General features: G+C 35.5%; 1 protein-coding gene across 9 annotated transcripts in view; it reads left to right on the plus strand.

The window, feature by feature from the left end:
- Positions 1–24,926, plus strand: part of PPP1R12B (protein phosphatase 1 regulatory subunit 12B) — a 246,141-nt gene that overhangs the window by 154,831 nt on the left and 66,384 nt on the right. For 8 of the 9 annotated variants that reach the window (XM_074308814.1, XM_074308815.1, XM_074308816.1 and 5 more), the window contains exon 19: positions 1,303–1,344. In XM_074308814.1, the coding sequence (XP_074164915.1) occupies positions 1,303–1,344 (42 nt within the window). Of the gene's footprint in view, positions 1–1,302; positions 1,367–24,926 lie in introns of all 9 variants that reach the window. The other variant, XR_012489060.1, reaches the window with a different exon arrangement.

Below are 24,926 nucleotides of genomic sequence, written 5' to 3' on the forward strand. Positions count from 1 at the left end.
ATACACACTCAGCAAACCCCATTTATTGTCTTATACTAAATCTAAATATAAGGAAATACTCCATAAGGAGCTTAATGATGAGAAAAAGGGCTCAAAAGTGTGAACTCAAATGGAATATAGTAAATTCAAACATTCATAGAATTATATAGACTGTTAGAACTGGAAGAGAATTTAGAAATCATCTGGTCCAACCCCCTCAATTTACAGATGAGGAATCCTAAGACCTCTGAGAAGTGAAATATTTTCCCAACATCACACAGATTGTGGTAGAGTTGGAAGTTAAATTCATACTTTTTAGAACCCTTTACACTCCAGTACTGCTATGATATGCAGATAACTAAGGGAAAAAAAATTAAAAGCATGGATGATTGCAAATCATTTTGAGAATAGATATGTGCTCTAATAAAATGGACCATGTTTAAACACTTTCCTGTCTTGGTCCTGTGGCTTAGCTCAAAACTTCACATAACTGAATATGAGGGTCATAAAATAATGATTTATTATCAGTAAATGTTTGGTTTGTATATATATTTTATATACTTATATAACTTGGGGTCATGTAAAAATCTCTTGAGTGAAAAGTTTAAAGAATGGAGAAAATTTAAGAAGCCCTGCACAGCTGAAGATTCAGCACAAACTATGACCATTCATGACAGTAAAAAATACTCATCCCTTATAAGTCATTCTGTTAGTAGAGATTTTTATTTGCTTTGGAACTGTGGTATAGGGGAGAGAGAACTGGACTAGGGAATCAAAAAACCTGTGCTCTGGCAATCACTACTTCTGAAACTATAAAAATCATGAAGCTTTTGAATCTCAGTGTCCTCATTTGTAAAATGAGGATAATAGTATTTGCTCTACCTAATTCACAAGGCTATTGTGAGAATATATATATATATATATTATATAATATCTCTCTATATATTATGTATATATATCACTTATTATTTATAAATAATAATGCTCATCTAGTTCTTATTCTTTCTAAAGATGAAAAAAAGTGAAAATAGGAAGAGGAAAATTGCTTTTCTTTTTCAGCAGATAATTTTTGATTCATAAGACTCTCTTATACAAAGTTATTAAAGTGTTCACCTGCAGGTAATATTCCTTAAATTCCAATCCATGATGCCTGTTGAAAGGGAGCAGCAGTATCAAAGCATCATTTGGCAGTCACATTTTGATGTTCATCAAGCAACTTCTTGCTTGAAATACGAGGTTGTGTAAGTGGTAGGAGCTCACTTTGTGATTACTGAGAGTACTGTGACAGTGACCTTCCTCTCTGTCTTCTCTTTTCCTTTCCAGGGAGATGACGCAGAAGTCACAGAAGACATGAAAGAGTTATGGGTAAGTGACAGGCTAAGGAGATGTGTTCCTTTAAGGGCAGCTTCCTCGAATGCATGAAATTTTAGTGGAGGGAGCAACAGATTTAATGCAGCTTAATTAGCCAATGAAAATGTCTAGCCATCCATGGGGATTTGGAAATAGTCATTCCACTAAGAGACATTATTTATTAGTTATTCTGTGTTTTTAGGAAGATCTCCACAGCTATGACCTTGAATTAGATTTATGTTCTTCAACAGCAGTCTGATAAGACCTGTCTTCTCTCTTTCTCAAAGTTAAAATTGGGGGAAATTCTTTAAACTCTTTGGAAGAAAATAATATGGTCAATTCCTTTTTGCCTATACTAATAGAGAGGAGAAAGAAACATGGATAACGTAAGGCATTGGATAAGTCTGGAGTTCTTCATACTTAATTTTAGAATATAATCAGACACCCAAGAAACAAATCCTTCTGACAGCATAGTTAGAGACCTGGAGATCCCCTAACTGGTTGGAAGATAGGGAAAACTCGAGCTTATTCCATATCAACTACAAAGGATATAATTTTCTGGAGGATAATGGAGAATTAACTTTATTGTTCTTGCATTTTTTGGGAAAAAAGGATTTGTATGTTGGCTAAGAGATTTGAAGACTGACACACAAATTCTTTATTATGTATATAATAGAGATTTGTTGCTATCCATCTTTGTTGTTTATTTTCACAATCAAATCATAGTCTCAGAAATACTTTAAAATCCCCCACAAAAAATCAACAACTGAGTCAACAGGAGCAAATAAAGCAGCAAATGGAGCAAATGTCCTATCACTTTTACTTCAGTATTTTAGCTGAAATTTCCAAAAAGCTACCTCCAATGCTATCCCCACAACTGAAGTGGCAGTAATATTCTATACTTAAGAAAGAAATAGGACTATAGAAGTAAGGACTGTAACGTTTCTAATAACCCTTTGGAGCTGTGATGTGTCAATGAAAATCACTTTAGGCAAAGGACTTGGGAGTAGGGGAAGGAATGTGGGAGAACAATTGGAAAATTTTGAAGAGGGACAGAACTGAATGGCACCTAACTCCCAAAGGTGCTAAATCTGTGACGAGAATTGAGAATGAATTCAGTTTAGTTCAGTTGATGAAGGCTTTGGTGTCATGGAACAGATCTTTTTTCAGTGGCATTCAAGTTTTGTTTTGTTTTGTTTTACTTTTTGGCATTATAAGATAAAACATTATTTGTGTTCTAAGATGTTCTGGCCTGGAGCTCTACATAGGCAATATTGACAAAAACTGTCAAAGCAATGCCTTGAGAAGTTTCACTTTAAGTCCATTTATTCAAAACTAAAGAATATGTCTAGCTGATGAAGACAAGTGTGTTTATGGCCTGCAATGAGAGTTACTTGACGACCTGAAAAAGAATTCACTTACCCAGTTCCCTGGAGCACCTACTGATGAATTCCAAGTATTTAACCCATATGTCTTTTGAGGGAAGTTCAAATTGATTAGAATATTTTCTCAATTGTTAATCTTTAGGTGCCAGGATTATAATATGTGAAAATAAACATGGCCCAGGGCTCAGAAAATTAATTCCCATATATGATGCAAAAAGGGAAACAGTTGTCATGTTTCTTTAATTTTATTTTTTTTTAGTCACCATAGATTCACCCTTCTATTTGAGCCCAGTGTGTTCTAATGAAAACATTATTAGTTCTCCTACTTCTATTATCCTTCTCAGTACTGGTAGGTGTCAGAGCACTCTGTACCAGCCTACATGCCTGATCACAGACCAGTCTAAATTGCCACAGTTCTCCAAGACAAGCGGCTGGCAGCATTTTAAAACTGTTCCTTCTCCCTTACTGCATGTCCATCCATCAAAGTGGCAGCTCCCCAGCTCTCTTCTGTCAGGAAGAGAAACCTGGCATATAGAGTGCCGGACTTGTATGGAAGTGTTCCTTTGGCTGATCAAAATGGGCATTGTTCTTTCCCCTCTGATCTTGTTTTAATTCAATGAAACTATAGCTGCCATTGAGGTGAATGTAATTCTCTTTTCCTGGCCTGCCCTGTGCTGGCTATTGAGATTGCTCATTTTTATTAAAGCCACTAGATGTGGAAGTGGGAAGAATGCTGTGCCTGGATCACGTAGTAGGTGTTATATAAATGTTTCTCCTTCCCTGACTCCCTGTCTGCATTCAAAACCTTAGTCCTCTGCAGCCAGGCAGGGTTAGGCTCAACACCACCATCCTGTGCACTTGGAAGTATTCCCTGTTCCAGAAGCTCTTGAGAGAGCATTTGCATTTATTTCTGTCTGTAACATCAGAAGCCTTCTTTATAATTTACCTGTATTTCTAATTCATAATTTAAGCCCATTTCTTTATCTGTGCCTAAAGAGTAAACTAATGTATATCCTCTATATAGTGATTCTACTGGTCATTAGTTCTGTTTAATGTTGATTTGATGTTATAATTTTTCACCTCTGCCCCTTCACCAGAGTCCCTCTGTGGATAATAGTGTTAATGCTTGTTGTTATTAATCAGTTATCTAACTAGGAATAGGCCTAGGTTTTACTTACTGTAAATATCATAATATATTGCAATTGAGAACTGGGCTTTGTTCAAATTCAGAGAAAGTACATGATTCTCCTCTAAATTTTTCCCCATTTGAAAACCCTTGGACTACTTAATAAAGAGGAACATATTTGTTCTAGGAAGTATTGACTCAATGATGAAAACTGTTTTTTATAGCTTTATTGTCCACATGAACAATACATACATCACAAGACAGTTTCCATTGGTCAAACTCTTCCTGTGTCAAATTTGGTAAAATAGAAACTAAATTTAAACTATAAGAAGACCCTAATCCCAATCATCTATGAAAATATAGGGGTAAAACTTTGCTTACATTTTTAATGGTTTCTTTGTTGATGCTAATGAAATTTGTATTTTTTGTATTGAAATTTGAAATTAAAAAAAAAAAAAAGAAATTTGAAATTTTTGTATTGTCTACTATCCTAATATCTAGTGTAGATATGGTCTTTAAAACAGTTTCAGTAGGTGACTGCTTGGATTTTTTCATCTATCCCTCTGACCTTTTTTTTTTTTTTTTAAATTTTAGAAAAGTTTGTGCTTGTTCTGTCTTTCCTCCCCACTTTAAGGATTTGCTCTTTTGTTCATACCATTCCTAGAACCATTGCAGATTGTGTATTTGAATTTCTCACTAGAGGGCATAAGTGCTTAAGAGAAATGATATTGGTGAATGTACAGAGGTACCTTTGGGAACTTGGTGGAGATAAAACTGTTTTTATTTTAAAGGAATTGCTGAAGACCATTACCTGTAAGAAATAGCAGACTTTTTTCTAGCTTACAGATGGTTAGAGTGGGATCACCAATCCAACCTTTCCCTCTTTATAACTAGGGAAACCAAGGCCACTTCCCTCACTAATGCAGTTCTTCCATAGCAGAGCCAAAAATAGAAGGCAACAGTATGGGGAAGGAGATAGAACAGTGGAATTGGATTCAGGAAGACAGGTTTTGAATATTATACCAGGTGCCTATGACTCTGGGCCTAAACTACTTTATGTGCAACATGGGAAAAGTAATAGCACCTACATCATAGTTTGTTGTAAGGACTAAATGACATGATGTCTGTTAAGTACCCTGCAAAGCTTAAAGTGCTCTAATGTAAGTTGTTACTCAAGTCTCCAGATTTCCAGTCCTTTGTACTCTGCTACCTTTCCCTTTTTATCTAGATATAAGGACACATATTCTTTCTTTTTTTTTATGCTTTGATCTACATTTATTATCCATAGTTCTCTCTCTCTTGATGCAGATATCTATTGGAATTGTCTTGAATCATCACATTGCTCAGAAGAGCAAAGTCCATCACTGTTGATCATTACATAATCTTGCTATAACTGTGTGCAATATCCTCCTGGTTGTGCTCACTTCATTCAGTATCAGTTCATATAAGTCTGAAGGACACAGATTCAAAACTAGAATTCACATTTATTCTAATCTCTAATAATAGTTGATTTTAAAAATCATTACCATCATCATCCTTATGTCATTTGTTTCTTGCAGCAACCCTAGCAGATACATTGTATAGGAAAAGAAACTGAGGCAGACAGAAGTTAAGTGGCTTGCCTAGGATCATACATCTGGTCCTCTCTGAGCCTGAATTTAAACACATCTTCTTTACTCTAGGTCCAGCACTTTATTCACTGTGTTACTTAGTTGTCTTTAAAAATTATCAGCAATTGGCTATGAATATTTTCTCCCTAAGAATACTCTTGAAAGTCAAATTACCAGATGTATTTGGTAAATAGGAAAGTCTTCTGAATTAAGATCCATTGGATATCAGTATTTTCTTGTGTTTTTTGAGGGAGGTTGGGAATTATATATGTTAAAAACTCACTATCTTCATGCATTAGTTGGGAAGATGCTTATTTCGTATCTTTGGAGTTCTTGTTGCTTTTAGACAAATCATTGCAGTCTTGGATCTAGGCATAGTCTTAAAAATCAACATCCTGCCCAAAACAGATAAGCTACAAAGGCTCAAAACAGCCCCCCAGAGGGAACAAATGTATCCCTTTGGCTTATTGCTGGGCTGCTAACATTTCCAAATTAATAAATTATATAAAACAAAGATGTTGGCAAAGAATTTATCTTTTCATTGTTACCTAGGGCAACTGTCCTTTTTGAATTCAAATGAATCCTGTGCTTAAGCCATAAGTTGATCTGGGAAAGACCCTTTAGAAAAAAATGCTTTTCAGAAGAGATGAATACAAAAAAATATTTAAAATTCAAACTGGATGAAAGAAAAAAGCAAAAATAAAATGTGTTTCTAATAAGTAGTTTTGAGGGGGAAAGTAATGCAAATTGAACTGAATTGATCACTAAAATATTTTTATACAGACAAAATCACCAACAGGAATGTTCTTTCCTCTACATGGTATAGGATACTGAATTAATTGACCTTTAAGACTCTTCTTACTCAGAAGCCTACAAATCAGATGTCAAATTAAACTGGCATCTTTGATTCAATAGACCTACCTATTTCCTGCTAATTTTTCAGTACTATTATTTTACTTCCCACTCAGAGTAATTTCATAAAACTGACTAAATCATAAGAATAGAAGATAAATATGTTCATGGATTTTCCCTATTGCTTCCCTTCTGCCAGTTCTTCAGCCCTTGAATTTGACTCTACATGAGACTTTTTCTTCCCTGTTTATAATTAGCACCTTTCCCCAAATATTCCCCTCGTCCCATCTTTCTACATCAGCTAAACAACCCTTTGTAACTTTTGACCTTGACATGTTGTGTGGAAACAGGATCCACAAGATCTGTTAATCCTGTCCAAAAGAGACACAAGAATATGAGGGAGCTTTATGTCCCTGATCATTGTTCAAGCCCTGCTGCCTTCTGCTCCACAGACCATGTCCAGACTGCTTTTGAAGTCCAGGAGTGTAGTGAGACTGTGTTCCTGCTGCGTCAGAGGAATTCTATTGATTAAACGGTAGTTGTGAATGTTTTTTAAGTGGTTTCTCTTCTTTGTTCCTCTTGCCATTCCTAATTTATCTTTAGTTCTGTTTCAGCTTGGAACAAGGCTTACTGCCATTTTAATCAAGAAGGGGCTTCCTTTGGAAGTCTTATCTCTGTCATCCCTCCCGAGTTGTCTCTGTCTCCTAGAGAGCCAGAATGGCAGGTTCTCTTCAATGAACAGCTAAGTGGCCTTTTCTGCCATCATCTCAGACTTCATACCTTTCTTGTATTGCAGTAAGCACTAATTGCTTTTTGTTGTTGTTGTTATAAGGAGTTATTCACAAGAAGAAAAAAAAAAAGGAGTAAATCCATATAAAATAGAAGAGTCTATAAAGATAGTTATAGAATTGGAGCTACATAAAAAGAGTATGTTTACTGTATTAACATGTACCAAACTCACTAATATCTTCCTTCCCCATCTTTCTTTTTCTATTAGCTGAATGACTGGAGATCATTTTTTGTTTTCCCATAAATAACCCAGTCAATATATATATATATATTTTGCAATAGCATCTTCCCCATCTCCAAACACCATTTTTAAGTTCTTTGTTCCCACCCAGAAAAAAAAAAAAAAAGTGAAATCCTTGTAACAAGTAGAGTCAAACAAAATTAATTCCCATATTGACCACATCCAAAAATGTGTATTCATTCTCTACTAGTCTTATCACCTCTCTCTCATTTGTTGGGAATACTTAGATAATTTTATAAAAATAGAGCACCTGATTTTTCATCTTATCATGTGCATGAAAGTATTTGGGGTTCCATTGACCTTGATTTTTGATTTCATAAATGTTTTAATAATAACCCATGTTTATATAGATCTTTTAGAATTTAAAGAATATTTGCTGTGCAATAGTCCTATGAGGCAAGAGAAACACATACCATCATTCCCATTCAACAGATTGGAAGTAGCATAGTACAGTAAAAAGATTCTAGAGTCAGAGGACTGTCAGCATGACATTGGATAAGTTATTTAATTTCCTTTACCTAAGATGAAAAGGTTGTACTAGATGACTTCTGGAACCCTTTCTAGCTGCAGATCTGTAATCCTTAGCAGAGAGATCAAGGAGCCTTGGCCATGGTTTCTAGCCTCAGGGCTGACCCTCAGCTCTGGGGCTCCCACCTCTTCCTCAATCCAGTGTCCTTTTACTTTTCCTACACAGTCTTGCTTATGAAATGGTACATAGAGGAGGCAGAGCAGCGGTCTTTCATTTCTATGTTAGGAATTGCATTATTTTTCACTGACCTGATCAGAGAGCCCAGAGAAATAATGAGGCCCTCAGGAATCTGCTTTTTCCCATGATCCTTTTGAGCACATGACCAAGGGAAGATCAGCTAGCAAGATTTTTCAGTCTTTTCTTATCTTACCTATGTTACTCTCTCCTATCTTCTCATCTAGTCCTAATCCTTCGTTTTACAGATGAAAAAATCTAGGTGCATGCAGTTGAATGGCCTACCCAGAGTAAGTGATGGAACTGGGAGTCAAACCCAGGTTCTCTTGACTCCAGTAGTACTCCACACAGTGGTCCAAAAGCTGGGCTTTTCAAAGTGTTTTCCTAAGTCATTGTCCTGATTTTCTCCAAGCCCTGGAACTTTTGCTGCTGGTCTTCTGAGTCTGGATTCTTTACCTTTTCCTCAGTAGCAGCATTGTCTACAAGTGCCTCTTTCCCCTTAAAGCACACCTAGTTATTTCCTAGAAACCCTCTCACTTGGGAAAACATCTTTGCTTGCACTCTTTCTTTTAGGTAAATTCAGGGTCTGTTTTGTGTTTGCCTCAGCTTGGTTGCCTAATATGGTAAGGTATGTCCAAGCCACAGCTTTCACTGTTGAGATAGGGAAACAACTTCCCTAAGAAAAAAGACTAGGGGGAAGTGAGGTGCTGAGACTTGTTAAGGGAATTGGTTTGTTTGGGTTATTTTTTGGTAAAGTTTTATTCCTCCTGTATCATTTTTTTAAGTGCAGACTTTTCTTGCTGGCAAATAGAAGAAAAAAGATCGTGAAACAATGGTCTTGTTTGCTTTAGTTTTAAACAGATCACTCAGTATGCTCCAGGGAGAGATGAATCCAGGCTTTCTCCAAAAACAGGACTACTGGGAAAATTTGGAGACATTTGCTAAAACGATCAGACTTCTCATGACGTGCAGAGTAAGAATAGATTTAGTAAGCAATGACTCTTCTGTCCTCCTGTAAGCAGCTTCTTGGGGACAGCAGAGATTTCCCCTATGCTGGAGCCAGTCTGCTTGGGATTTAGGAAGGGACCACAGTGAAAGACGATGAGTAGTGGGGTCTGGGGAGGTGAGGGAAGCTGAGAGATGCAGCAGACCAGCTTATTGTGGGGCAGCTTCAATCTAGCCAGGGAAGAAGGGGGGAGGCAAACAATCTTCTGTGCTTCTTGACTCCTCTTTGGCCCAGAAAGGGCATTCCTCTCTCCATAGACTCACTCTGCCTTGGATAGTAAGTTTCTTAAAATACCCCAGCATGTTCTGATTTTCTATATATGGGTCATACTGGTACTTCATTCTAACTATGGGCTCTGCAAACCATTCTAAGAACAAAGTTGTTTTTGACATATTCCTTTTAAAGACTTCTCTAATTTGTGGTGCTGAGAAAAGCTACATAACCAAAGCTCCAATTTACCTGATGGCAGATCCTATCATGTGTTGGCGTACCCCATAGTTTCAGTTGATTGTTACCTAAAGCACTTCCTTAGGAAAAGAGTCAAAATGAATAAACATGGCCTCTGGAGTAACTTGAGTCGTTTCATTATCCAGAGACAAAAAAGTAATATAGTTTTGTCTCTTGACGTCCTTTCTTTTGATTTCTCTGATTTCAGGCCTTCAGTAACTTGACCTCATATGACAAATAATTTCTCCTAGGCCATTTCGAGACAGACAGAAATGAGTCCATTCTACTGTGCTTAAGAGAGTCTTGCTAAGTCATGGTCATCTCTAGTTTTGAACATTCCTGGCACACTATGATGATAACATCATGATGACAATTTAACAAACTTGTTTACAAAAGAATGAAGTAATTTTATTAAAGGAAACTGACAGGGACCTTAATGAATCTTAACTATTTCCCTTTCAATATAAATTTAAGAATTTGTTTGATTTTAAGAGCTATAGTTTTTTATATTGTCAGTATTTCTGAAAAGACTTAACAATTAACAGGATTTGTTTGGCCAATGTTGAAGTTCTGGTAAGTGATCCAGGCAGCAGATAAGGTGTGAAATAGTCAGTGCCTTGTGAGGAAATGATCATATTATCATGTCTCTGATAACTTTCACTAGACAAGTCTAATTTTGCCACCAGTGAGACATCTGGGCTTAAGACATTAGAAAGACTTGCTTTACGTAAGGCTTACATGGTGGAATATCTATGGCTAAAAATAGTCACGTAATTGTTATCTATGCAGCAGCTCAGGACTCCCTGAAATGGAAGAGTAAGACTTATAACTATTTAATGGCAATGTTATCATCATATATAAACTCTTTCTGTTTGTCTGTGTTTTTAATTTCCAAGAGGAATGTTCATTTATGGTTCATGAATGTTTATACAAAAGTCCCCAACTTAAATGTATTTTTACAGAAGAAAATAATTTTAAAATATTTTACAGTGTTTTACAGCCTGAACTTGTCTCTCTTATCTTTCTTGTCTCGTCTCTTGCCAAGGCCTGTTATTTGAACCTTTGCAGACTGCTCCATGTGCCCCCTTCTCAGCTCTGAGGGTGCCATCATCTTGGTACTGGCCCCCATTAATCCTGGATTATTACAGTAATATTTGGATTGGTCTCCCTGCTATGTCGCTCTCCCCACTTCAGTCCATCTTCCACTAAGTTGTCAAATTGATCTTCCTTAAGTTCTGTGACTATCTCAGCATTGTCACTTAAGTGTCCATGCACACATGTACATACACACACACACACCTTCCAGCTGATCTCTGTCACACCCAGGATCACCTATAAAATTCTCTGTTGGGTTTTAAAAGCCTCCCATAACCTGGCCCCCTCCTCGCCTCCATGTACCTTGTGTTCTTTACACAAGACTCCCATCTCCTGACTGTGCATTTTCACTGACTCTCCCCTCTATCCTGTTCTCTCTTCTCATCTCTGCTTCCCTGGCTTACTATAGGTCTCAACTAAAATCCCACTTTGTCCTGGAAGCCTTTCTTAAATCCCCTTCATTCTAGCGCCTTCCCTCTGAGACTACCTTCAGTTTATCCTGTGTCTTTCTTTGTTATAATTATTTATATGTTGTCTCCCCCATCAGACTTGGAACCCCATGAGCCCCTTGCCTTTCTTTTTTTATCCTCATTGCTTTATCATAGTTATCACATATTAGGCATATAGTGGGTGCTTAATAAATGCTTCTTCACTCGACTTTGCTAGTATGTCAGCTTGAAGGTACATCCTGCTGACTAAAGGAAAAATAAAGACATTTTTAAGACACTTGGGTAACTTGACAACTTAAGACAGACTTTTTAAGCATGGCTATGATGCTTTCAGCACTAGCTTATACTTTCCAAATTCTTCCAGATAATGGACATTTTAAAAAAGGAAAATAACATTTTTGAATGACAGTATTAAATAAATTATTGTGAGCTCAAAGAAAATGCTTCATTTAGAACCAGTCAGTAATATTGCAAAAGTGTTGTGCTAGGCAGGGCTCTTCTGGTGTGTGGTGATCTATGATAACTTCCTATTTGTTTGATACAAATAGAGCAGGAAGAGGACTAGAATGTATGTGTCTTGTTAATGGGATGGAAGAAAGAAGGGGTTGGACATACTGATTCTGAGATAATTGAATCTGTTCTGTAATCACTAATAACAAACTAAACAGGAAAGGGAACATGGTAGTATTGATCAACCCCTCTGCCACTTAATATTAGCCCACATGCCCCCTCTGATTATTCTAGTAACTGAACATCTCTCCAATTCTCTCTGCTATCTTAGTTGTTGACAGTTTGGATGAGGATAGGGTGAAGTTGGCTGATGAGATGGTTATATGGCATTTGTTCACACCTGGAGAAACTCTGATGAGTTTTAGTCATGCTATTTGAGGCAAGAAACAAGCTCTAAAGCTTTGTATATATGTGGAAGGGTACTGCTTCTGCTGTTGTGTGTTCTTTATGACCCTTGCCTTCATGTCATTTTATTTGAAATCTCTGTTCTGTTTTGGCTCATTACCCTTTGAGAAGAAAAATCAGGAGTGACTCTCTGGTGCCTCACTATCTGTTTTCTTCTTTCTTTACCCTCCCAAAGACCTCTCTTCTGGGCAAACGGAAACTCCAGCATATTGGCTAGATAAATGAAGGATTCTATGAAGTTTTACACTTAAGATTTATAGATCCCTAGAAGGGTACCTGTCAGAAAGCTGTTAATTGCCATCATTCATTGTAATTGTTTGGGTTGTCATTCAAAATCATAAGCCTGAAGGACATTTATTTTGTTAGTTTTGTTTTATTTTTTGCTTTGTCAGCTTTCTTTCTCCTGAATATGAGGATAACTTCCTTGGAGTAGGAAGGAAACACATATAAAAAGAGGATGGAATAGATTTTCACTTCTGAAAACCTGGCTTTCCTGCTGAAACAGACTGTTAGTATATAACTGGAAGTTCCTTTCTATTTCTTTGGATCCTCATTAGCTCTTAGAACCAGGCCTTGAGCCTTCTCAATAAATATTTCTTGGCTTAATTTTCCACAGGGAGATTTTGGCAATGAATATTTAATTAAGTACCTGCTATGTGCTAGGTGCTTATCTCTGCTTATCATTGGGGATACAAAAATAGACAAAAGACAGAACTTGACCTCCACTAAAAGGAACTGAAAATTGCCATTGTGGGGAATTGAGCGAGAGGTAGCTGGAGAAATTCAGAGGAGTGCAGCTGGATGGGAGCAGAAGAGATGGCTGTCTTGGGCCCTCTCCTGAAATGGAGCTTCCTCTAAGTTCCTCACTTCAGTCTCCATTGTCATAGTGATAAAGCCCATTTCAGAAGTGGATTTTGAGAACAAGGCATTTATTTCCTGAAGAGACCAGACCAGACCAGATCCTGTCTAGTAAATAAAATTCTCTCAGATGTGGGTTGACAATTTCACAGTTACTCTTTTAGGTCACTCTAATGACATTTAGTTCCCTGAAATGACAATGTATTGTTATCTGAGAAATTTATATGCCCTTCTCAAAATACCTGGCTTCAACCTAGAAAGAAGCTTAAATGCTCTGAATCAAATTCTGAACCATTTTCTATGATACTGAGCTAGGAGGCAGAGTTTCTGGAGATAGATTTTAAGAATATTGATGATGTACTTAATGATCTCAGCAAAGAAATAGGATTAACATTGGACCTTAGCAACTATCCATTGCTTCTTTTTTCTCTCCCTGAAAAAATGTGTAGTTTTCTCTTAGGAGTAGCCCTATCATTTATTTAACCCTTTAAGATTTAAAAAGCACTTTATATGTACTATTTCGTTTGATATGGAAAACCCCTTGTAACGTAGATTTGATAATTATCCCCACTTAGAGATGAGAAATTTGAGGCTCAGAAAATGTAAATGTTGTTCTCAGAGTCATACAGCTAGTAAACATTTGAAGTGAGACTCAAACCCAGGACTTTTTGATTCTAAGTCCAGCTATATCTACTGGGGTATTTCTTTCCATATGGATTTTTCAGATTAGAACAAGTTGTAAAATTTAAACAAAGACTATAGTTGATAAGGAATGTAATTTATACTGCTTCCTGAATCTGGTCACCTAGTAATTTTTCAAAACATTTCATTGAAAAAAAGCATTTTTAACTGTTTGGACATATATACATATATTGTATATAATTTATACTTTAACATATGTAACATGTAATGGTCAACCTGCCATCTGGGAGAGGAGAGTTGGGGGAAGGAGGGGAAAAATTGGAACAAAAGGTTTGGCAGTTGTAAAATTATCCATACATATATCTTGTAATTAAAAAGCTATAATTAAAGAAAAAAAGAAAGAAAGAAAAAAAGCATTTTTATACTGTGTTCCTGTCTTTCTAGAAATATCAGGAACATGGCAGAAAACCAAATTGATTGGTTCTATTAAATGATAGGCTAATCCTCAAATCAGAAGTGTTTTTTCAGGTTTTGCCATTTTTATAGCAAAAGAAAACTTGTTGGTGTTGGCATGCAATGTTTGATTTTAAACTCAACATACCCAAAATTGGACTCATTATGTTTCCTCCAAACCTTCCCCTTTTCCTGACTTACTGTTGAGAGCATCATGGTCCTCCCAGTCTCCCAAGTTTAATAACTGAGTTGTCTTCCTCAAATAATTAGTCTTTCTTACTTATCATATCCAAAATGTTCCCAAGACCTGTCGTTTTTACCTTCACAATGTCTCTTGTATACATCCCTTTTTCTCCTGTGATACTGCCACCACCTGATACAGGCCTCTTCTCAATCCTGGACTATTTCAATAACCTACTGATAGATTTTCCTGACTCACATGTCTCCTTGCTTCAAACCATCCTCAACTCATCTATCAAAGCGATCTGAAATTTTACCTTCTTCTCTCTCTCCCTTCCTTACACAGCTAACTCCACTGGCTTTCTATCACCTTCAGGGTCAAGTATAAAATCCTTGGTTTGTTTTTTGAAGATATTCATTGCAATGCCTTTTCTTGTCTTTCTCATCTTACTTCTTATACACCCCTTCTCTACTCCAGGTACCCAGACTTCCTTGCTATTCTTTGAGCTACCAACTCCATTTTCCAGCTCTGCATTTTCACTGTCTATCCTCCTAAGTCTAGAATTTTCTCCATCCTCATTTCTACCTCCTGGTTTCCCTGGTTTCTCTTTTAAGCCCTAGTTAAAATTTCATCTTCTGCAAGAAACATTTCCTGATTTCCCTTAACCTTCCTTATGTTGGTTAGTTCCAGTTTGTCTTGTATATATCATGTTTTTATATATTTGTTTTCAACTTTCAGCTTTTCAACAACCTCCAGAAATTACTTTCAAAGTTTCTCCATCTTCTTGAGAACAAAGATTCTCTTATCTCTCTTTGTATCCCCAATACCTGCTTAGCACAATGCCCAACACATAGTAGGTACTTAATAATACTTGTTGACTATTTGCTTTACCTATTCCTTCCAAAAGGAGTGTGATTTTGGTTGCCAGGTACATCACAATGGGTATTAAAAGTGACACAAAAGAATGGCATTCAGCCATCTGTGAAATGTCATTCTCTCTTTATGGGTCATCAGCCATTTATGACTTAGATAGATTTTCTTTAGTTAACAGTATTGTGAGCCTCTTGTTAATTGCATTTTGCTCTGTAGGTTTAGCTCCAAATCCGTTTCCCATTTATTGTCTTGCAAAGGCTTGAGCAATGCAGACCAGTCATCTTGTTAGATTACAAATTGCATTGTTAGTTGGATTCTGCACTTTAAGCCTCTCCTCCCCAAACAATTCTTACTCCACAGTTCTGCTTTTTCCCCTTCTTAAGAACAGGTGATAAGCCTGCATTCCTTGTCTGCTTCTATTTCAGTATTTGAAAATAACTGAATCACATTTTCCTTGTCCTAGAAGAAGATGCATTTTAAAAGGGCTTTTGGATTAAGATAGTGGATAAGACAGTGACATGAAAACCATCATTGGATTCTTATTATCTTTCACTCTGTCCCAGGCCTTGTTGTCTCTCTTTTCTTTCTGTATTTCCTACATTTGGTTATGGAAATTTTTAGATAGGAGACTTTGTTGGAGTAAGCAAAATTTTGTCAACAAGTAACCCCAAATGACCTTAACCCAGGAAGTTTCACCAGAATGCATTAGTGAAACAATTGAACCTAACTTTGGAAAAAATGGTCTCCAGAGATGATATGCTTTAAGTTAAGCAGGAATGGTTTCTTTAATTAAAAAAAAAAAAACAAAATAAAACAGGTTTTAGAAGAGTGTTTTCTTAGGAGAATACCTCCTTCTGGTTTTTCCTCCCACATATACCCTTAAAAAAAGAGAGAGAGAGAGAAAGAAAGAAAGAAAGAAAGAAAGAAAGAAAGAAAGAAAGAAAGAAAGAAAGAAAGAAAGAAAGAAAGAAAGAAAGAAAGAAAGAAAGAAAGAAAGAAAGAAAGAAAGAAAGAAAGAAAGAAAGAAAGAAAGGAAGGAAGAGAGAGAGAGAGAGAGAGAGAGAGAGAGAGAGAGAGAGAGAGAGAGAAAGGAAGGAAGGAAGGAAGGAAGGAAGGAAGGAAGGAAGGAAGGAAGGAAGGAAGGAAGGAAGGAAGGAAGGAAGGAAGGAAGGAAGGAAGGAAGGAAGGAAGGAAGGAAGGAAGGAAGGAAGGAAGGAAGGAAGGAAGGAAGGAAGGAAGGAAGGAAGGAAGGAAGGAAGGAAGGAAGAAAGAAAGAAAGAAAGAAAGAAAGAAAGAAAGAAAGAAAGAAAGAAAGAAAGAAAGAAAGAAAGAAAGAAAGAAAGAAAGAAAGAAAGAAAATAGCTTTTTGAGCATGGACAAGGCACCGAGGACTCATGGTTCTGGTTAGAGATGAACAACTGACTTACTGCTTGGCCTTGAGGAAATCACCTAACCTCTGGACTTCATTAGCCTAAAGTTTCCATTTAAATGTTTTACCCTGTTCCAATTCTTATAATTCTTATTAAGATTGAAATGATATATCTCAGTGAGCCGGAGCCAGATTCTGTTATGTGGATGCTACATGTTCCAGATATGGATGATGAGGCTAATGGTCCCTGGCTTCTATTTATTTAATTTGCATTTTGAAGTGCTTTGAGTTCTTTTGATGAAAGGTACTTTTGAACTTCAAGAAAGAAATGTGTTTGTAAACAATGATAGCTCCATACTTCAAAATACTGCGGAGATATGGGCAAGGACCTTTGAAATAAAGTCTGCAACTCCAAACAGAAGCCTTACAGGAAATTCAGAAAATTGTTTTTACTTGTTAGATGACATCCATGGTTCTTACATCAGAGGTTGGATGGTTAAATATGCTAAAAACTATAGAATCTGGGAATTGAAAGAGGCCTCCGAGATTATCTCATCTTTCTCCTACCTTAGCAAGAATCTCCTCTATAATTTCCCAAATAAATGGATATCTGCTTTCCACTTAACAACTTCAAACAGTGGACAACTTAGAACAGGAACATGAGTTCTGTTCACTCCTCTACATATAGCAAATATACTTCCTGAACTTCATAAGTGGCACAGTTTGTTTTGAGTACATATTATCTTAAGAAAATCTCCCAAATTTCCACAAAGAAATAAATGGGTGCTGGAAGAGTATCTGCAGGCTTCACAGAATTAAAGGCTGCATTTTGCCAATCTCTTATTCATTCTTCAGACTTATAAAAAGAAGATAAGCCAGTTTGGTATAAAATGCTTGTGCTAAGAGTAAACCAGTCACATGTTCAGATTTTTATGTCAGAAAGTTCACATTGTACCCAATGTTGGATAACCAACTTTTAAAGGTCCCAATTTTCACCTTTGTCACTTTCTCTTCAACGCACCTATTTCTGTTTAATAGAATTCACATTCTATCCTATTGACCTTTCCTTTACCAATTCCTTTTTTTTTTTAACCTTTCCACCTCATTACACTAAACCCCAGGAGGATATGTTTCTAGAGTTGGAGAAGCAATTCTCTAGAGAGCTGTGCTATAGGCTTGTAACTCATATTTGCCTCTACTGTATCACTAAATTTGACAGTTTTCTTTTTCTTTCATATATATATCAAAAAAGCCCTGACCTCTGCTTCCTCAAACAGCAAATTTCTCATTTTCATTTATAGAAAATGACAATAGAGAATATACATCATGTCCATTGCCAATTCAAAGATCTTTTTTTTGTTCTCCTTTCTCCCATTTTGCAATTTCTCTATATCTGTTCTTTATTAAAGAGCTGAACAAACTTTACAAAGCAGGGATCTTCCTAACTACAGCTACCATTTGGCTTTCATTCAGGTTGTATTTGCCATGATTCCAGTTACAGTCAAGGTGGCTATTTCAACTCAGAAATAACTGGGATTTGTGTAGCATTAGAAATGCTAGATTCTAGTGTGAGAGCATAAAAATATATTGGAAACAATGAGTGTAGACAGAGGGATACAAATATGTTCTATAAAGTTAGGCCACCAAGATAATAGTTATTAGTATATTGATTTCTAGGAACTATGCAGGGGAAGGAAAGGTTTAGATTGTAATGAAAATATCTAATACTACACATCATTTTGGTAATGATTTGGGGATTCTTAGTTCCCAAGAATCTCATGTCCTTTCTATCTGAGTTGAATTTCTCAAAATATTCTGGGTAGATTTATTGAGAAGAAGTCTTTCAATAATTAATTCTAGGAGTAATCAAAAAAATGAATTCATTTCTAGCAACCTTTGTAGATTCCCACTTTATACTATGGAACAGTGTCCATAAATTCTCATCATGGATTACTTATGGACAAGAAATACTTTCTAAAATAAGTCATAAATCCTACTGACTGCTGTTAATTTAGAGAAATTAGTAGAGAAATAAGTAGCCTACCAATTAACACTCTTCTTCTCACCCCTAATATATCTGACCATCATATTGGGGTTGTTTCCTAGCATCCTAATAGATTATTTTGGAGATAAGAGTGATATCAGGTATATTAGACTTGAGACCAAGAATAGGAACTTTAACCAGCTGATAAAATTGAAACCTCTTCTAGATGACTCATTGGGCACTTCAGTCATTTTCACTGATGATGCTATGGGGCAGGATAGACACATTAGCCACAAAGTCTTGGAGCACAGCCGGTTTGTTATAGTACTCTGATTGTTGTATTCCCCATTTGGTGAAGATGATTCCGTATAAAGAGTCACTTAAGAAAGTGCTCATCCAGGCAATGTGCACATTAACCGGGGGAACTAATATATAGGACCTCCTTAACATTTCAGGGCAGAGTGCTAGTCATCCTATTCTGAGTGCTACTCTTAGTGGCTTCTAAGACCCCTGCTCTGAGTTTTTTTTTTTTTTTATTTTATAATTATACATTTTTTGACAGTATATGTGCATGAGTAATTTTTTTTATAACATTATCCCTTGTATTCATTTTTCCAAATTTTCCCCTCCCTCCCTCTACTCCCTCCTCTGGATGACAGGCAATCCCATACATTTTACATGTATTACAGTATAACCTAGATACAATATATGTGTGTAAATCCAATTTTCTTGTTGCACATTAAGTATTAGCTTCTGAAGGTATAAGTAACCTGGGTAGATAGACAGTAGTGCTAACAATTTACATTCACTTCCCAGTGTTTCTTCTCTGGGTGTAGTTATTTCTGTCCATCATTGATCACTTGGAATTGGATTAGCTCTTCTCTATGTTGAAGATATCCACTTCCATCAGAATACATGTTCATACAGCATTGTTGTTGAAGTGTACAGCAATCTTCTGGTTCTGCTCATTTCACTCAGCATCAGTTCATGTAAGTCTCTCCAAACCTTTCTGAATTCATCCTGCTGGTCATTTCTTGCAGCCTGCTCTGAGTTTTTGGTGGTGACCCTCAGAATCACCCAAGGGCTTTCTTAGAGGAGCTCTTTTCCACCTTTGCTGCCTCTGGAAACAAAATCTTTCAGACTACAGGTACATTTTATATCTATGGTCAGGTTGAGCAATCACCAGCTTGTTTGCCTTTATTAGTACTGGTGCTGGCACTGGTTCTGCTGGTGGCTGTCTTTCCTTTTGCCCATGCACTTTTGACTAATTTTTTATGCTGTCATGAGGTGATAATTTCCTGTTGGATTTCTTTAGTTATTCAATCTAGCATGAATTTTAGGTTTTTGTTGGAGTAGGTAGGTTAAAAACTAAGCAATTTGTTTCCGTTCAAGTAGCCATTTTGGCGAGAACCTTTGGGCCTACAATTGAGACATGCTTTCATTAGGTGGTAATAGATGCCTTAGTTGTTTTTTGTGTTTGTTTTTCCTTCTAAGTTTGAAGGATGATGTTTTGACTTGCATCCACAACTTTTATAGAATGTGACTGTCAGAAATAACTCATTAAAACAGCTGAACTTAAGAGACTCATCAAGATAGTAGAGTAGAAAGAAGAGTACAGCTCAGCTCTTCCCTCAGGTACTCCAACTGAGATCAAAGAAGTGTGCCAGACTAGAGAGGGATAGGGAAACCTAAGTATGGGCAAACTTATTACTTCACATACTTAGGGTACTCAGTAGAACTCAGGATAGGCAAAGAAGGGATAGTGGAAGTAGGCATCTGAACTTCACTTTTTCATCTAAACCAGTCAAATGACACGAGAACATACAAATATAAAGCTTAATATAGAAATATGTTCATTTCAACAGAAAAAAAGGGAATGAGAAGAGGGAGAAGACAGAGAGAAGGAAAGGGAGGAAAATAATAGGGAGATAGATTCGGAGAAGTATTAATCAAAAACAAAACAAGCTAAGCTCAGAGATCATGAAGAGGGGTTTAAAAGAAAAAAAATAAAGAATAATAATAAGGAAGTGGGGGAATAAAATCAAGAAAAAGTACAAGAGATGAGATAGAGGGAAATTATAGCAATCATAATTGAATGTGAATGAGATGAACTCACTTGTAAAATAGAAGAGGCAAGCAACATGGTCAGAAAGCAGAATCCAACTATGTGATATGTATAAAAAACATATTTGAAACATAAAAATTCGTACAAAATAAGAAACTAAAAGAAAATTTATTATACCCCAGTTGAATTCAAAAAGGCATGGGTAACAGTTATGACCTCAGGAAAGGCAATAGCAAAAAATAATTTTATTAAAAGAGAGAAACTGAAAAACTACATTTTTCTGAAAAGCACCATAGATGATGAATTAATTTAACATGTTAGTTAACATGAATTAAATTAACATATTTGTACCAAATGGCATAGCAAATACTAGAAATAAAAGCTAAACAACTTATGGGGAGAAATATCAAATTATAACAATGGGCTATTTGAACTTAGGCTTTCAGAACTAACAACTTTAAACAAAAAATAAACAAAAAAGAAGTTAAGATCCTGAATAAAATTTTAGAAAAATTCAATATTATAGATCTCTATTGATTATTGAATAGAAATAGAAAGGAATATATAATATATTTCTTGACTCTGTACCTTTACAAAAATTGATGATATAGCATAAAAACTTTAAAAATTCAGAAAAGCAGTAATATTAAATACCTCATTTCCTGACCACAATGCAGTTAAAAATATATTCAATAAAGAGCCATTGGATTAAAATAGAAGCTGAATAACTTAATCTTACAGAATTAGTTGGTCAAAATAATGACAACAATGAGATAACATACTAAAATTTATGGGATTCAAAACAAAAGCAATCTTTGGGGGGAATTTCTTTCTAAAAAAAGTTGAGCTTAATTAGCATACTTTATTTAAAAATATATGTTTAAAGGCAATTTTCAAAGAAATAAATGTTTGAAATACAACTACCTATAAACTTTTTTTTTTTTTTTTACCAATACTTTTTTCTTTATTAGCTCAACTTGAATTCTTAGCTTAGAGTCAAAGTCTTTAATATTTTGTATTTAGATTTTGGTTTAGCTTTGGATCAGATGTCCTGTGTTGCTTATCCCTCAAGATTTGAACACTTTTAACCTAATTAGAATCTATTTATTAATCTGAATACCTCTATATGCTGTTCCTAAATACAGATGATACTGCACCTGAGAATTTGGTTTTACTACCCACATTGGGAAAAAAAAAAAACAAGTAGATAAAGAATAACTCTTGACAGAGTGACAATAATGAGACAACATACCAAAATGCAGCCAAAGCAGTTTTTAGGGGAAATTTTATGTTTCTAAACAGCAAATGAATAAAATAGAGAAAGAGGGATCAATGAATTAGGCATGTATCTTAAAAACCTAGAAAAAGAATAAATTAAAACTCCCCAATTAAATAACAAATTAGAAATTCTGAAACTTAAAGGAGAGATTTGCAAAATAGAAACTAAGAAAATTTTTGAATTAATAAATAAAACTTGAGTTGGTTTGATGAAAAAAAAATAACAAAATAGATAGGCCTTTGATTAATTTGATCAGAAAAAGGAAAGAAAAAAACAAGTCATCAGCATGAAAAATGAAAAGGGTGAACTTACCACCAATGAAAAAGAAATTAAAGCAATAATTAGGAGGTATTTTGCCCAAGTGTATGGCAGCAAGTCTGACAATTTAATTGAAATGAATGAATATTTACAAAAATATAAATTGCCCAATTTAACAGAAGAGGAAATAAATTATTTACATAATGCCATTTTAGAAAAAGAAAATGAACTAGTCATTAATGAACTCCCTAAGAAAAAATTTCCAGGACCTGATGGATTCACAAGTGAATTCTTTCAAACATTTAAAGAACAATTAATTCCAATACTATGTAAAATATTGGGGAAAATAGATAAAGAAGGATACTAACAAATTCCTTTTATGACACAAACATGACACTGATACATAAACCAGGAGGAGCCAAAACAGAGAAAGAAAATTACAGACCAAAAGAATATCTCTTGGCATAGTGTGTTAGATAGAAAAATCTGAAAGTTTGTCTTTCAAAACATTTAATAATTTGTTGTGCCTAGAATTAACTAGAGAGAGGAAAGCAGCCTGGGTTAACCTTGGGAAACTGCAAGCCTCTCTTAATAGTCTTCAAATTCTCTTATAAACTAGACTCTCTGTCTTTTAAAAATGATACTGAAAAAGACCTGAGTTCAAATTCAGCCACAAACACTTAATATTTCCTAGCTGTATGATCCTGGGCAAATCACTTAACTCCAATTGCCTCACACACCAAAAAAATACTATTGAAAAAAATATTGTATTCTCTCAAAAATTGAAAATGACTACTACTCTCAGTACACTAGAGACAAACATGGTGGGTTGAGCAGACCTTAGTAACAAATGGGACACTCCAAAGATGAATCACAGTAAAGATGCCATCAAAGTATGATAGGACAGAAATAAAGTGATTACATAGCAAGAGTAAAGTATAACTCATAGAGAGTGCTTTTATTCTACTAGCATCCTTTTGGAATCATAAGAAATTGAGGAAGTTGCCAAGCACAATACGATGGACCCACTGTAGCAGATTTCTATGGCAATATGGATGAGTCACATAGGATGGACAGGCATTGAGAACTGGAATCTGTATCATTGAAGGGAACAATTATGCCAGTGACATCTTTGATTCATTTGAATATTTTTTGAATAATGTATCTCTTTTAACTACTTCCAGACTAATCAGAAATTCAGAATGCTCCTTTTGCCTCTGGTGTCCTCTTTCCACATTAACTTCCTGATTGATTTTTTTGTTTTTCTTATAATAAGTAGATAATTTTCCTCTTTATTTTTTGGGGAGGAAATGGGATAGACCACCTCTACTCTCCCACTTTTTTCTCTTTTAACTAGAGCTCAAAGAAACTCCATTTTTAATTAATGCCATTTCTTTTTTTTTTTTAATAGTTTTTATTTACCAGATATATGCATGGGTAATTTTACAACATTGACAATTGCTAAACCTTTTGTTTTAATTTTTCCCTTCCTTTCCCCCTCCCCCAGATGGCAGGTTGACCAATACATGTTCAATATGTTAAAGTATAAATTAAATACAATATAGGTATATATGTCCAAACAGTTGTTTTGCTGTACAAAAAGAATTGGACTTTGAAATGGTGTACAATTAGCCTGTGAAGGAAATCCAAAATGCAGGCAGACAAAATTAGAGAGATTGGGAATTCTATGCAGTGGTTCATCATCATCTCCCAGAATTCTTTCGCTGAATGTAGCTGTTTCAGTTCATTACTGCTCTATTGGAACTGATTTGGTTCATCTCATTGTTGAAGAGGGCCACGTCCATCAGAATTGATCATTATATAGTATTGTTGTTGAAGTATATAACAATCTCCTGGTCCTGCTCATTTCACTCAGCATCAGTTCATGTAAGTCTCTCCAGGCCTTTCTGAAATCACACTGCTGGTCATTTCTTACAGAACAATAATATTCCATAACATTCATATACCACAATTTATTCAGCCATTCTCCAGTTGATGGGGATCCACGTAGTTTCCAGTTGCTGGCCAGTACAAAGAGGGCTGCCACAAACATTCTTGCATATACAAGTCTCTTTCCCTTCTTTAAGATCTCTGGGATATAGCCCAGTAGTAATTAAAGCTATTTCTTACAGCAATTCCTGGGGTTCCCAAATTCACTCTGATTCAAAGTTCTTTCCATAGCCTTTTTGTAAAGAGTATATATTTTTTTACACAGAATACAGCTTATAAACTGGAATCTAAACTGTACTATGGTATTTGGCTTTTGGGACCAAAGTTCCATAAACATGCTTAAAAAGGGTAAGAACATTTTATAGGCTGATAAAAGTTTACTGAGAGTTTAGATTTTTGGAAAATGCCTACAGGCATTTTTTAGAAAAGTCTTGCCCCACCTATCTGTTATTAGCCTTTTGGTGGAGTTTTTTGTTTTTTTTTTTTTTTAATTTAATTTAATTTTTTTATTAAATTTATAATTATAATTTTTTGACAGTACATATGCATGGGTAATTTTTTTTTTACAACATTATCCCTTGCATTCATTTTTCCAAAATTTCCCCTCCTTCCCTGTACTCTCTCCCCTAGATGACAGGCAATCCCATACATATTAAATGTGTTACAGTATAACCTAGATACAATATATGTGTGTAAAACCAAATTTCTTGTTGCATGGTAAGAATTGGATTCTAAACGTAAAAGTAATCTGGGTAGAAAGACAATAGTGCAAACAGTTTACACTCAATTCCCAGTGTTCCTGCTCTGGGTGCAGCTGTTTCTGGAGTTATTATTCTTTCCCTTCCATTCCAGTATATGGATGTACATATTTTTAATGGATTGTGTATATTGTTTCCATTTTCACTTTTTAGTACTTGTTAACAAAAAGCATGTCAGTGTTACCCTGTTAGTTTGAAAGAGTCGCATGATTTCTAACCATTCCTTATTTCCTTATATCATTAGCTATTTGGCTTGGGATGATTCAGTTCAAAGAAATAACCAAATAGAGGGATGGGAAGAAGAGATTC

Source organism: Sminthopsis crassicaudata, chromosome 4, assembly GCF_048593235.1.
Source record: "Sminthopsis crassicaudata isolate SCR6 chromosome 4, ASM4859323v1, whole genome shotgun sequence".
NCBI lineage: Eukaryota > Metazoa > Chordata > Mammalia > Dasyuromorphia > Dasyuridae > Sminthopsis > Sminthopsis crassicaudata.